This window comes from Neodiprion virginianus, chromosome 4 (genome assembly GCF_021901495.1).
Source record: "Neodiprion virginianus isolate iyNeoVirg1 chromosome 4, iyNeoVirg1.1, whole genome shotgun sequence".
In the NCBI taxonomy this organism is placed as follows: domain Eukaryota; kingdom Metazoa; phylum Arthropoda; class Insecta; order Hymenoptera; family Diprionidae; genus Neodiprion; species Neodiprion virginianus.
Genome location: NC_060880.1, coordinates 14,523,565 through 14,539,087, shown reverse-complemented (window position 1 = coordinate 14,539,087; position 15,523 = coordinate 14,523,565). Strand labels below are relative to the sequence as shown.

General features: G+C 38.5%; 2 protein-coding genes across 3 annotated transcripts in view; both read left to right on the top strand.

Moving 5' to 3' along the window:
• Positions 1-9,822, top strand: part of LOC124301950 (octopamine receptor beta-1R-like) — a 59,509-nt gene extending 49,687 nt beyond the window's left edge. The window contains exon 5 of the transcript XR_006907590.1: positions 9,754-9,822. The gene's annotated coding sequence lies outside the window, so the exon portion shown is untranslated. The remainder of the gene's footprint in view (positions 1-9,753) is intronic.
• On the top strand, positions 6,851-15,488 carry LOC124301932 (uncharacterized). 2 transcript variants are annotated; one of them, XM_046757569.1, is made up of 19 exons: positions 6,856-7,155; positions 9,754-9,976; positions 10,130-10,295; positions 10,372-10,594; positions 10,709-10,994; positions 11,095-11,360; positions 12,037-12,217; positions 12,324-12,563; positions 12,654-12,744; positions 12,880-13,130; positions 13,210-13,384; positions 13,471-13,742; positions 13,858-13,969; positions 14,096-14,182; positions 14,283-14,417; positions 14,496-14,770; positions 14,866-14,990; positions 15,058-15,213; positions 15,307-15,488. In XM_046757569.1, exons 1-19 carry the CDS (start codon positions 7,119-7,121, stop codon positions 15,408-15,410), a joined length of 3,405 nt encoding a protein of 1,134 aa, XP_046613525.1. In that variant the 5' UTR covers positions 6,856-7,118; the 3' UTR covers positions 15,411-15,488. The 2 variants fall into 2 exon arrangements, with proteins under 2 accessions (XP_046613526.1, XP_046613525.1); XM_046757570.1 differs by lacking the exon at positions 15,307-15,488 and having other exon boundaries at positions 6,851-7,155; positions 14,910-14,990; positions 15,058-15,199.
• The last annotated feature ends 35 nt before the right edge of the window (positions 15,489-15,523 follow it).

The window sequence follows — 15,523 nt, the reverse complement described above, 5'->3', positions numbered from 1 at the left end:
CCGCATCCGGCACTGATTTAACGTTGATGTTTACAATAACTTTGTAAATTTCAACTTCCTTGGAGCTAGTTAGACTAAAACCATCATTAAAGTTAAAGTTCTTATCTATCGGCAAAGTTAACTTCCTTCGAGGTTAGATCATTACGCGTGTAAACACTGCTAAACTTTTTAGCAAATAACTCAAGAATGCCATTTAAATTATCTACATTGTCACTATTGTACCACATGGTACTGAGAATATGTAATTTTTCACATATGTAAAAAAGTTATAAGAGTCTTCTACTGAATTAATATAAATGGGTTCATCACGTTTGCTTGGTTTCTTACAGCGAGTTCTTTCATTTTTAAGCAATACGTAGTAGTAATCAGACTTAAACATTTTATACAGTCTATAAATCTTTTTCTTATTGTTAATTGCAGACTTAAGTTCACCAGAGAATCACTGAGGGAAGTGAATGGGTGAGATGCAGATTTTCGATACAAGTTTGTGCATGATGTCCAAACTAAATCTATTTAAATCACTAACAAAACTATTCAAAGCTTATTCGTCAGCGTTATCAGGTAATGAGACATTGAAATTCATTAAATCATTCATAATGGCGCAATAATCTGCATTTTCAAAACCGAAGATGATGTCATGAAAGTCCATTTTCATATTAGAAAAAACAGGAAATGCAAGTTAAAGGGCTGAATGGAATTCAACACAATCAGATATATAACCTAGTGGATTCTAACAACCTGTGTTAAAAATGTTGGAAAAAAGTAGATTACAAATATTCCCCTTGAACTCCCAACACCATTAAGTTGTCTCAAGCTGTAGACTGAACCAAAGTCGAAAGCAGATAATCTTGAGCATATGATGTTCGTTACCTTTGAGTAACCATTTAAAACCCGGAATGTTAAAATCACCAACCAATAAAAGGTTTACGGATCCAATGCCAGATGCAAAATTAGAGGGGCAATTGGAGTGCTAACAATGTAGTTCAGAATATAATCGGATAAGTCAAGAGCTATGTGCGATACACAGAGTAGCAAAAATTCATTAGAATACACCTTTGGTAGTATACTTTCGTACGAGTTATCTGTAAGTGGAATATTGATGTAGTTCAGATCCCTGTCAGTTACAACCACGCTTTTTAGTGCTAGTGAGGATTGACCTGTCACACCCACACGGAGAGAAAAATCTGAGAATAATTACCCTGCTGTTACTATGATCGTGATGTAAAAGACACCTAATGCAGTTTTTACCGTGCTGCATCAGAAAAATGCGTCGTCACATTTTAAATTTTGTGCTGCCGAAATACATAGTTTCTAAGCAAGGTAGTAATTTTTTTCATAAAAACCCATAATTTTTGTAAGATGCATCAATAAAAACTGCATTAGGTGTCTTTTACATCACGATTAGTAACAGCAGGGTAATTTTTCTCAGATTTTTCTCTCTGTGTAGCAATATTAAATTCGTCCAAACCAAGTTCACTACTGCTGAAGTTATCATCATCCTATGTCTCAGTTAGCACTATAATGTCGTAGTGATCTAAAATATTAACTCTTAATCGAAAATCGGATACGAGATGGTTTCTTTTTAACAATAAAAAAGAACTCATCGTCAGTTTCCATCCAATGTAGAGAGATGGCCTATCCTCACCATTGGCAACTCTGGATTTGATCTTCTCCCTCAATTTTTTGTAGAATTCAGATTGTTTGGTTGTGAGATCACCTTCCATTCAAAGATTACCATGTGCTATGGATTTTTTATTAAATAATATCGAATCAACGTGATCTCTATTTTTGGAAGAAACTTTTAGTGGCCGAGTTTTCCTAGGTTGTACGCTATCCAGTCTCTTGACAGAAATATCATCGATATTGAATGGAGTAACCAGCCGGCTGTCGATAAACTCGGGAAACTCATATGCGATTATTTTTTTTTTCATGCCAAATTCTTTCATTAACTTCGCTTGTAACCTCCTCGTTCATTGCCTCGAGATTATCTTCAATCACGCCAATCCTTTCTTCAACACTATCGATCGATCCTTTCACCAATAAGAGCGACATTGTTGGCTAGCGACTCAAGTTTCTTGACTACATGAGCATCGAGCAATTTCCACAAGGGAGCCATAGAACCGTCAAGCTGAGCACCAATATCTACTAATGACTGAGCTCACTTGCTGTTCTTGGTAGCGATATAACTACCTTTAGAGCAGCACACATATCTCTATCTAGTGCCAGGCTTATTCAATGACACCCGTTTAGCACAACTCTTATGGAGATATGCTTCACATGCTGTACATTACGATCCAATGCTGATATCAAGATTCCCATCTTTGTTTTTTTGCTGGAGAACCAATGATTATTCGCCATTAGGACCGGATTAAAGGGGCACGATGCCTCAGGCTAAAGTACCAAAAAAGGCCGAATATCAGTCTTGCAAGATGGTCGAATAGGTTAAATTTAAAAAGCGGTGAAAGAAAATTAAATTGACTAAGGTTGAGAAAAACATCTGTGTTATAATATTTCTCTTATGAAATTATCTTTTACATTTCTTGAATTCCAAAGTTTGTCTTCCCAGCTTGAGGCCTGTGTAGTCTGAATTTGTGTTAATCGAGCTATGGTTTGAGTAAACGTCCTGTTTTTACGCGTACACATTTGGATAAAATATCGCGAACGGCTGACTTTTTCTCAAGTCGATTACGTTATCAATGCAGAGTCACAATCAGCCTGCAGTTAATCCGGCCGACCGGTATGGGCTGAATCTGCATTGCCAAGGTAATCGATTAGGAAAAAAATTAGTCGTTCACGATATTTTCTCCACATCTGTACAAAGTTCTCGAACTTCATGTAGTAAATTATTCGGAATCGGATGTACCCGAATTTTTTTTAAATCTAGGTACTGTTTTGAAAAATGTGATTCTGAAATTTGAAGGCCTGTAAATTTCGAGGGTCTAAGGCTATAGCTTTCTATAGCCTTACGGTTAATCCGGGCCTGTCACGGATCCGCCATAGTTGGAAATTTGAGGGGTCACGCGCATAGACCACTTCCTAAGTTTGATGCTACATCGAGCACTTGTTAAGATTAACCCTTGGATCCAACACTATCTGTACGAAACAAATAACCTACACAAGGGTTACTCGCACCCCAGAACTTCAAATCAACGCTGCAAACGGACTGTTTGTCGTAAAAGAGTTTTTTCTCACTCGAAAGCTAAAAGACTGAATAATAGAACAGTATATGCAAGAAAAACCTAATATGAATTTTTCACCGTGAAAAATTCGATTGGATAAAGTAAGAAAAATGATTTTCGCAGGCCGTACGAATTATGTGGCGTTAGGGTACCCATGTATAGGGTCCTACGGTTAAGAGGCCTAACCAGCCCCAATTCACAGAACTAATATATCCCTTGTGGTATGCAATCACAGGAACCAATTGCGTTATGGTTAACAAACCAAAAGTATCACTAGATCAATTAATCAGATAAGAGAATTATTATACGAGTGACACAGACACCCAGCTGCCTATGGCAGCCATTTTTATACCCTCGAGGATTAATAAAACAGGCCGAAATTGTTCAGAGATGATTGATTAGGAAGAAACAAATGTCTTTGAATTTTGATTTTGAACTAACGTGGTCGTATGGTCCCGGATTTCTCTGTATCGGGTTCCAATGACCATAATTCATACTGTGAACCTACATTCCGATTTTCTATCGAGCCAGGAAAATTGGCTCTTTTCTAACCAGCTCGGCAAGTTGGCACGTTTTTATTGGGACCCATCGATATTTGGCATGAAGAAAAAAATCTAGTTCATATTCTTATACTTCAACTATCGGTTTATCACAGGTAGACGGTACATTATATACGTATATGTATAATATATACCTATACATTATTTCCCCCTGTAACGAGATTCAATTTTCGCGTCCTACCCACGGAAAATTTGAATCTTCGAATCATTTTCTACCGAATTTAATTCACTCGTAACGCTCGAGTTCCTCTTTCGCCCCGTCCGTAAATTATTATATACAGTTAACACAATTATAAGTTCAAATTATATACTCGTTATTGCACCTTACATTATATACACTTCGTACATACTGTATATATACAAGTATACAAAAAGCGCGCGCGCACACACACACACACACCCAGAGATTATCACATTTCGAGCTTCGTACAGCCTGGGCCGCAGCGAACTTTTTATATGCCTACATAACTCTCATCAGAATTTCACCGATACCCTTATAAATCTGAATAATTCGAAGGGAAATATTAAAACTTTTTGTCGATATTACTTTTGTTTCTTTCTTTCATATCCAGCGATCAAGAAACAGGTATTGTTATAATTATTTTTATTATTAATATTACATTTTGAAAAGACTGAATGTACGTACTATAGGCATCACCAAAATGCAGCGAAGTTTGAGAGTCCAAGACATTACATTACATGGAATCCGCGCGGCGTTAAATATTCAGAAGAGAACGTCGCACGGTTTTGCTTCCGATTTGAAATTGTTAAAGTAAAAATTTCATTTCCTCGAGCTGGCGGGAAAAACCTGCAGCAGCAGCAACATGGAAAAGAGTGGGCGGGGAATCAAATCTACGTGGCAAGCATTTTACAGGCGACCAACTCGGTCTGCCCTTCGACCCTCGTATATCTCATCTCATACCTATACTATCTAAAGGAACATGCAACCACTTTCTTGGAGAATGTGACAAATTAAGAGAGAAAGAATGAAAGTAGAAAGTAAAAATTTAATTTATCCCTTTCGTGCATACAATTTTCCTTACATGCGATTCACTTGAAATATTGCATATATGGGCTTTTCGGGTCACTGATTTCGAATCTGAACTCGATTCAAAATGGCGGATCCAATAAGGTGAACGGGAGTTCGAAAAAAGCCTTAGAATTAGCTAATAATACATGTACCAGATATTTTGAGGTTGGTGATCCCAAAATTCGTCAACAACTATTTGTAAGCGTGAAAATAGTACATTATGTAACAAAGGAATAAGGTAAGGGAAATAAATAAAGTGCAATATGATCTCTAGGGTATAATATGTTACTGTCGTCCCGCTTTTCGGGTCAAAAAAGTTAACATTATGGTTGAGTCAGGAATAATGAATATTTTGTAATTATTTTGCAAAGCAAATGAAAGTGAATCAATAATTTACGCACTAGACTGCGCTCGGTGACTGAAGAATCGTAAGATTTGTCGGCTGTTTTTCTCGGAAACAAAAGATTATTCCATCGAATCACTTTAACCTTGTACACAGGGGAGGTCTCTCAACAAAATATATAATAATCGACCAAATTCGTTTGTATTCCTGTCTGATAGTCAACTTGCAAGAGGTCCACGGTGCTCCGGCTAAATCCAACGATATTTAAATTTTTCAACGCCAGTTTGGGTTGTACTTTCGAGTTCAGAAATATAATGATAAAATCGTGATCAGCGACCTCGAAAACCCAGATACATCCATTTTTAGCTAATACTAAGGCTTTTTTCGAATTTTTGTCCGCGTAAATCTTAAATTCCGGAAATCTGATCGTGAATTGGTGATCAGCGACCTCAAAAACCCTCGCATACCCATTTTCATAATAATTGGACGGGTAGAAAAAAAGAAATAGTGAGGATAAGGAGGTGGTAAGTATACCACTATGCATGAGAGGGATAATCCTTTTTTCCCATTGAATTTCAATTCTTCTTTAAAATAACGAGAGAAAATCAATATTATAAGTACAACGATTAGTACTTTTCCAATTCGAACAGGCCTTTATACACAGCGTATTGATTGATTTGAATATAATCTCAGCTTCTCCGATATACATATGTATAAGTCTATAATTGAATTGATTTCAAACCAATTGAATCTATTTGTATAATTTATATACTGCCTTCTCCCCGATGAGACATACATATTTACAATCGAAGTACGACTGAATATTTAATATACAGAAAAAAAAATAATGGTAATATAAGAGGAAGAGTAAGCAAAAAGGTATTTTGTACTCCCGTTTACAATTAAATATGAATCAGGGAACCGTTGCTACATTTTATCTCTCGTTTTACTTACCGTCAACGGTGTCAATCAAGTTGTATAAATAATTTCCACCGGTCATATATCAATCGAATTAGATCGCCCATTCAACCGCAACCGGGTGATCACGAATGCGTCACAAGTTGCATACGAATAGCTACAAAGTGATCAAAGTGATGCAGCATGGCGATGACGCGTGTACTACATGACGGCATTGAAAATCCAGAAATTCCCCACAAACTTTTTTGTATTCTTTCCCTCAAGAGTAAAAAATCCTAAAACTTAGATATCAACGTGAACGAACGATGAATTGATCGATTGTATAAAGACGCGTACAAACAAAGTGATCGTGACAAGAAAATTCGTTGGTTAAAAAAAAAATTTTTAAAACGTTCAATCTTAATCTCAACCTATACATATATGTTTACGTTTTCCAAATAATTAAACTTCTTCTCCTGACCGGAATTTTCGACTAATTTCATCTTCTATACATATAATCTATCTGAATTGTCGCAAATCTTTTAAGAGTCGTAAAAATTTGATCAGTATTTAAATTCCCTTAAAATCATCTGAAATTCGCCAATTTGTACCAGTTTATCAGAATTTTCGTTGAAGATTCGATCGACATCCATGTTTTGGAAAAGGTGCATCGATCACCCTGAACAATAAACTCCAACGCACAAAAAGTGGCTGAGATTTCGATTGCAATATACGATAAATACCGAGGCGAAGCACCATGAGTCGAGGTCCTAGATACCCACGTCATCGCCCCCCACCATAACGGCGGGAAGGGGGGGGGGGGGGGGGGGGCGAAAGTCAAGAGCTGGTACCCAGCAATCACTTCGAGGCGAAAGTGCAACGTTCTATTCACCGCGTGGATTTATTATACACAGTTAACGAATGCGGATACAGGTTGTAGTATAATCTTGAAATCGTTGTTGGCCTTTGGAAGCAAAGAGAACATCTAGAGAACAACAATTGTGTACTCGTGGACAATAATAAGAATATTTCGGAAAACTTTGAGATTGTTCTTTACACATGTAATGGAAAAGTTTAATCCGCGTCCATCGTTCGATTCTCGTTGTTGAATGATAATGTGGTGGTTCATCGTTTTAATCGTTCACGGTGAGTTTCATTATATTACACGGAATTTTATTACGTATTTTCATGTACTTTCTATAACATACGAAACGCATCCTGCAACTCGCGCGGTCTTTTTGACCTTATAAGAATAATGTGTGAATGTGTGCAGTACAGTGATAAGTATCCAGTTCGGTAGAAAGTCGCGTGTAAATAGGGACTAGAAATACGTGAAAATCGACGTGACAAATACAAGTTTATGAAACATTGTAGGCTCAAATTAATAAAGTTATTCAATAATGTTAAAGGAAAGTTTTGCCTTTTACAATTTCTGTCTATGGATGTATAATTGTGAATCAGAATCTGTATTACGCAGGCAGGCGACATGTCTTGTATAATCATTGAAGTCACCGCAATGTGTCAGCGCTTATTTCAAAATACATCAGGCATTTGACGCCAACTCAGTAGGCATTTTTTTAATATATATAAAATAATGTATTATTATTGAACGTCCATTATGTTACGACTCAATAATGCAACAGAAAAACATGTAAGATGTAACGCTTTTCAAAGTATCGTGGTACCCAGGCGAAACTATCGTCGCGGCAAGATTATAGTTAAGCAATAATTAATTTGTACGCGCGATTTGCACATGGACCCTTGGTTTCAAATAAGTATACAAACAGGTATGAAACATATTTTCGTAACACTGTAAATAAGATAAAATTTCATAGTAACATAAGTTAAAATAAATTAACAAATTTACAATTGCACACCAAAAGTGTAAAATCAAATTAAATTTTTTTTATATTGAGCCAGATGTCAATCTCACAAGCATAGTAACCGTAATTATCTCCGAACTATGATGTCAAAGATGTTTATTCCCCCTTATTGTAAACAATCATGTACCAAGGGTACATACAGGCAGTAGATGTACCTCTATGTGGAAGACATGTCTGAATATGATTTTCATTTTATTGAAAATTGTAGGACCCAGGAACTCAATGTTGGTTCTACCTAACGTAGTCTTAACAATAGGCACTCCAACCATAAACTCATAACTCTTTCACGCATCTTTGTTATGTATTTTGAATTTAATTAGCCTTTCGGCGATTATCTATATATTTCATGGCGCTCAAGTAATAAGCCTGCCTGATATTGAAGGTAACTAGAACCTTGTATATATGAGGACCCTTTCCGTATGTGTTGGTTTCGTTAATATAGTTTTGATGATTCTTTCGTTTAGAATCTCAAGTGGTATTATAAATTTCTCGCAAGTTCCTCCACAGATTGATATTACATGACTCAAAACGGACACAAAGAAAGCCTTGACTCAAATCACTGACAGATTTTTTTAAAGATTATCTCTCAGATTATTAAAGTAGCGTGTCAGATTCTCTTGGTAGTCCCACATATTTCACACTATTAACTACTTCGATGATTGTGTCAGATTGATTTCGTCACAGAACGGTATCAACTTTTTATCTGAAGGCACGCTATCAACATAACGATCAAAGTATATCGTCTTATTGTTAGTTTTATCGTAATACACACCCTCATGGAAAAAAAACCTCAATTTGGGTTTAAATTCATATCGACAATTTCTTTTTCTATAGGAATTTAGCATCATCTATAAGTTGGGGTTTTTTTCCGTGAGGGTAGACGGTCTGTTTATTATAAACTAGGTCAATATTTCCTTTATGTGTTCTTTGACAGTTAAAAGGAGGTTCACCAATTAATTGATCACCCCAATATCTCGTTATCAGGTCGTCTATCCTTACTCTTTGTTTTCTATCATATTAATTTTACGAAGGATTTTTCACGTGATAATGGGATTCTTAAAAACCTTGCAAACATTATTTCAAATTTTTTTTAATCACCCGCGTTTACCCTATAATATAAATATTTAAGTCCATCTCAAAGACACTTAAATTAACTTTTATTAACCAAGAAACAAAACATTCCGATTTTCAAATAGGTGAAACATTTTCACGCAAGGTTTAAAGTAACAAGACGCTTTTTTGCTATTTATGTTATAATGTTTTCCATTATTTGGATGTTCTTTCCATTTTTAAAATGTTTTATTCTAGTCCTAATACACTTACAATTTTTTTCAAAATTTCACCATGGATTTTGAACAAGTATGAAAATAGAAAAAACGATTAGAAAAATAAACAGGAATGAAAAAAAATTGAAACGAACGTCCTTCCACTCTGAACCTAACGTGAACATATTTTATGGCGATGACCGGATATTTTGCCTTAGTTCATAACAATCAATTCGAGTATCTTTGAAATGGGTTTAAAAATGCATAAGGTGTGATTGAAAAAATTTTAACACATTATTTGAAGATTTTCACGGTTATACCAATATTAGAAAAATCCTTGATGCAATTAAAAAATGTAATGGTCAACCGTTTACCGAGTTAATGTGGAATGGCTCACATAGACCCACGGAAAATCACTTCAGGACAATAAATTTTGTCAAAGTGAATTGAAATCTCGTAGACTATAGTCGAAGCAAATCAATCAAAGCCAATTACGCTATATTCTAACGGTAATTACAATAAATTATCGAGTTATAAAAAAGAGGAAAATGATTTTCTCGACCCCTTTATTTGATTTTTCTTAAAATACTTCACAGCGACAACAGTGAATGGTTTGAGATTGGCAGCCTACGTATCGTCGGGAGGTCTTCACGGTGAGATCCGGTTCGAACCAGCGGCTAAAAACGCGGTTAGAATACGTCTGGCCCTTCAAACAACCCTCCAATACCCGGATCAACAATGGCTCTGGTCTGTGACAAGATTCCCGGTGGATTACACGCTGGTCGATGGAAGATGCGATCCACGACACATGGGAGAAACGTAAAGAGAAAAAAAAATACACACCATGATATAACGCAAAATTGACATAGGATAGTACAAACAGAGCATCGGAACGAAACTTGCGATAAACAAATCGTGAATTCCCGCGAGTTCTAATTGCTTCTCTTTTCGAATATCGACATCATCCTCCAGGGTCGTCGACCTGACGGAGATCCTCGGACCGCTGGATATGCCGGGAAACGAGACGGCGGTGATAGAAGTACCAGAGCTGAGTTTGACCGGGATAAAGGGTCTATGGGGCAAGGGTTTACTTTTGCAAGACATATTAAGCTCGAGAGTGATTTGCGCTTCCATAACGGTAAGTATAAGTTAGGCCTGATTCGAGGGCGAAGGATATGAACTATTGACCGACGATGAAATTTCTTCGTTTACAGGTATCGGATAGAAACGAAGAAAAATTGGCCGAAGCTCGTTTCCTCGGGCCAGTCGCCGGCAGCATATGGTTCAGATGGCTGGGCGGTCATCCCGGGGACAATTCGACCGATACGATAATTTACACGGACCTTCATCACGTTTCCAAGCACAAAACAGTGCCTCAAGACTTCACCGAACATCAATGGAAGATATACGTCACCGACATATTCGATTCTGAGAAAGGTAAATTTGAGTCGTACTTCAAATCAGCGGCTATAGGTATAATAACGTCGATCAAATCGATCCGCCAAATTTTCAATTCTAATGTCTTTCTTCCCGTTACGTTCAATGATATAGATAACGGAGTCGACAACTGTAATATTCTGCAGACTGTGTTTGACCCGAAAAATTCTGAACCTGGAAAATCTATCGGAGACGTTGATTCCCGTTTGGGAAAAGTTAAGGTGGCCACGGATTACCAGAAGAAATTGAAAACTGCTTATCGAGACCCCGAGCTGGCTCTATTGCCTACCGATTTACTGGGGCCTCACCGACTCCTGTACGTCGTGATATTTCACCCGACACACGACGATTCGTTTTTGGCGTGTGCCAAGATCAGACATCGCAGACAAATCACCGCCAAGTGAGTTGTGCCCATTCCTATGATTACGCCGCAATTATTCCCACATCTTTATGTCGTGTTTTGTGATATCCTTATGTTCTGCAACAATCAAATTTTCTAGAGCCTTGATAAACTCGAACGGTATCAAAGGTCAGGTGACGTTAGTCCAGGAATCTCCTTTCAATCCGACATGGGTGAACGTATCCTTGTCACCGGTTAACGATCTAGCAACGAGGCTGAGATACGCAACTAAGATAGCCTCATACAAAATACACAACTTACCGCAACAGCCGGTCGGAAATCTTGTCAGAGGTGAAAACCCCTGTCTGTCAACGGACAGCGTGTTCGACCCGTTGAAAATTCACAACGCCAACACACCACCGGCAGGTAAAAATCTAAAAATATACTTTCTGCGCTACCTCCGTCAACAACTCGACTACTTCGTAGTTTTTACAAGCACTAGTGCTTATAAAATCTACATAACATTCTCCGTTTCGACAGGAGGCAACACCGAAAATATGATTTGTGGCATGTGCGCAGATAGGAAATTCTTGTCCCGTAGGAGTTTCGCATCAGGGTGGCGACAATTTTGTTCATGGGAAATTCCCTGACATTTCCCCACGAAGATTACGATTACACAACTTTTATGACCGAAAGCTCCAGAAGTTGTGCACCTTGAATATATAAATTTGGATCTCAAAAACAAATAGTACTACTTCGTTTCACACAAATAATTAAGTATTGAACAATACCATTTCCGAAAGTTAGCTTGACTAAATTTACGAAGCGTAACTCAAGTTTGAAAACGATTTGTAAGAAAAGTACGTTTGTTCCTATGGTCCATCATAATTTCCTGACGTTTCCCGAAAGACGAAGTTCCCTGACTATTCTCATTTTTCCCGGTTTTCCCGGTTTTCCCCGTCTGTCACCACCTTGCGCACTCGTCAAGAAATGCATATTTTATGCGCACTTGCCACAAAAAGAACTATTGACTATCTACGTGTTTATACAAGCAAAACTCAACCAAACGTTCTATATCTAATTAAAAATTGCAAAACCGTAGGATTGGGAACCCAAGATCAGTATGCAGTTGGTGATATTTCTGGTAAACTTCAAGGACGAAAAGAAGGCTCTTACCACAACATTGTCGCTAATAGCGCCGAATTGAGCGGAGTTTACTGGGACACATATCTACCTCTGTCTGGGATGTACAGTGTCGTGCACAGATCGCTGGTCCTCCACAAGTGAGTGAATTGATTAGTAGTATAAGAAACACAAAGAAACTGGAATTTTTTTTCTCTGTTTTTTGTTTTTTGAACCCACTAAACTGTTTGAGGAATCAATGCATAGGTACAACGAAACGGACAATACCGGAGTATTTCCGTGGGTATGCGGCAACCTGATGCATCACCTGCCCAAAAACGCTGGACAGGTTCAAATTTTCACCGCCGAAGTTGTATTTAGATATCCGATCGTTGGGAGGATAATATTCCGACAACCGAAGCACGACTCTCTAATGGACACGACGGTAATAGTTGAAAATTTGGTACACGCGGACGGTAGTTCGCTCAACAATTCAGCCGGTCACAGGTGACGATTCATTTTTGAATTTTCCAATTTTTTTTCTTCCAACGAGAAATATGAACCGAAAATTATCCAGTTATTTCACAAATCTTACAGATGGATGGTGCACGAACATCCTCCGGGAAAAGATTACTACAACTGGACAGCGCGATGTTTGAGCGCAGGCAGTCCTTACAATCCGCACAAGGTACGTTCCAATTACTATTGAATTCACACACTGAATTGAGACAAGAGGTTTAATACTGCTGTGAAGATTATTTACATAAACACAAGTAAAAGAAGAACACTCGTTAGGCTAACCGATTTCCCTTACCGCTTCTAGGTTTATTGGGACCCCGACCATCCGGAATGGTGTTCAGGGAGCCAAGTAACGCTCTGTCGTCTGGGCGACATGTCGCGACACGATACGCTTCAAATTGCTGGACGAAAGAAGTTCGGACCAAAATTTACTCGAAAATTATTTACCGATCCAATGCTACCTCTGACGGGATCGCCGAGCATTCTGGGAAAGAGTTTGGTGATTTACGACGATCACGGACCTGTTGCTCGGGGAGAAAGATTGGCTTGTTCGATGTGAGTATTCAAAATTGCATTCCCGTACTTAGTAAGTCAAAGTACACTATCGAACTTGTCCTTTTTGTACTATTACTAGAATCAGCGCGGTCTACAGACGAAAAGCTGTAGTCAAAGACTGGTTTGGTAACAATGAAGTAACACCAGCGAAAGGAAAGTTAGAATTTATACAGCAAACGGAATACGATGTAACTGACGTTGAGGTCAGCCTAGAAGGACTGGCCGGCCAGATGAGCGAGTACCACATTCACATGGTAAAAGTGAAAAGGAAATTGACTCGTTTATGATATTGCAATTTCTCCAGCTTCATCTTCCGAAACCAAACTCTCTTTCTCGACAGACACCGGTGGAAATCGACTTGGAATTTCCCTGTGAAGCTACTACGCTGTACGGTCAGTGGAATCCTCTAAAAATTAACGCCAGCCAACTGCCTCCGCCTGCCGAAGGAACTGCAGATCAGTACGAGATGGGCGATTTGAGTGGAAAATTTGGCACGTTAGATAATCGAAAGAGGTACAACGCTGTCTACAACGATTCATTGCTTCCGCTATTCGGACCCGATAGCATCTTGGGACGAAGCATCGTTATACACAAAAAGGAAAATAACTTTAGGTAATTGTCATAACAATTTTCAAAAACAAGGAGACGTTCTCGACGGAAAGATAATTTCTCAGAGTTATAACTCTCAACGCCAGAGTGTCTTTCATTGTTCGATCTCAAATTGCAGATGGGCCTGCTCCACAATCGAAAGAGGATATTCGCCTTCCGAAGCCAGAGAATTGAGAGCTATCGCCTCATTCCACCATCCGCAGGGGTTCGCCTACGGATATATCAGAATGGTAGGAATTCATCCTCTAAATCGTCATTATACATGACCAATGTTCGACAAACCAAATCGAATTATCGAACAACGAATAATAATCATCTTATCAGACAATGATCATGTTGAATTTTAATTTCTGCAGAGCCAGCTGGTGTACAGAGATAACAGTAAAAGCGAAACGATTATAGAAGTTAATCTTCGTCATCCTGGGAAACATGATCGTAACGTGGTGAGTCTACTACCTATCACCCTGCACGATAAAGATCACAAACACATCAACCATCCCAAGGAAATTTTTGCCAATTGCTAATATTTATTCTTCAATTCAGACAAGAAATCACAACTGGGCAATATTCGTGAACCCTGTAGGCGTCGATGCGACTGTCAAAGTACCAGCAACGAGATGCGTAGCTGGCGGTTACGTATGGAATCCTTACTTCACGCAGCTCGCAGATCCGTTGAATGTAAGTCAGTGAACTGTAACTAATTATCGTACCGAATCTAGATCATTGTCTCAATTTGAGATTTTAAATCAATTACAGGAAGACCTCTACAGACAAGAGTGCGGGCATGATTTACCGCTGCGCTGCCACGTTGGAGACATTTCAGCGAGGATAGGACCCATCGACATCGGCCTAGACCGTCAGGTTTTCACGGACCCGAATTTCCCCCTAGAAGGCGTCGTAACCGCGATGGGAAGGTCAATCGTAATAATGGACAAAAACTTCGGCAGCGACAGATTCGCCTGTGCGAATATCGAGCCCGACAACGACATCATCAAGTACGTCAACATAAGGAAACCGCCGAGATTCGTTGTGTGAGTATATGTGATTCGAAAATGGCTAATTGGCTCCCATTTGGGGTTTTAATTAAGTGCCATGTATCGAACGATGATTTTTTTTATACTCTCAGAGCGCAGTTCATAGAAGATGTAAGGGAAGTTATGGGGATTCCGGAATGGATGCTTTCGGTGGACAGCAGGAAGACTAAAACCCTACACAGCGGAGGATGCATCCAATTTCTGATGCACTTCAAGGGTAAAAGGATTCTCGCGTCAAGTTTTTCGCAAAAACTGTACCGCAACTAAATGGATTTTTTCTTCAGGACCGATTTCCAATCAACTTGACCTGGATTTCAGCAAGCTCATGTCGACTGGAAAACTGGCGGCACCAAGTCTAGCGATACCAGGTTTCGTTCCGACAAAGAGACGCAAGGCTCTTGGATATCGCCAATGTGGAATTCGGGACCCGAACGACAAGAGTAATTACTGAAAATTAGAATTCACAATGTTTGAATAATGCTGGTGTTAGAAATTTTTCTCATTCAAAAACGCATGCTTCAAATCTGTTCTAGGTTTCACGCTGTTCCAGTTCGGTTCTGCCGCGGTGCAATCAGTTCCTCAATTAATAATATTATTAGGATTATGTGGCATCGCAGTTTACGGCTACCTGGTGTAATTATGTATTAAGAACGAGCAAGTTGTAAATACAACATGTAAATCGAAATATGTAACCAAATAAAAACCAAATTACATAGAAAATATATTGACGCGAAGATATCTGCACGAATA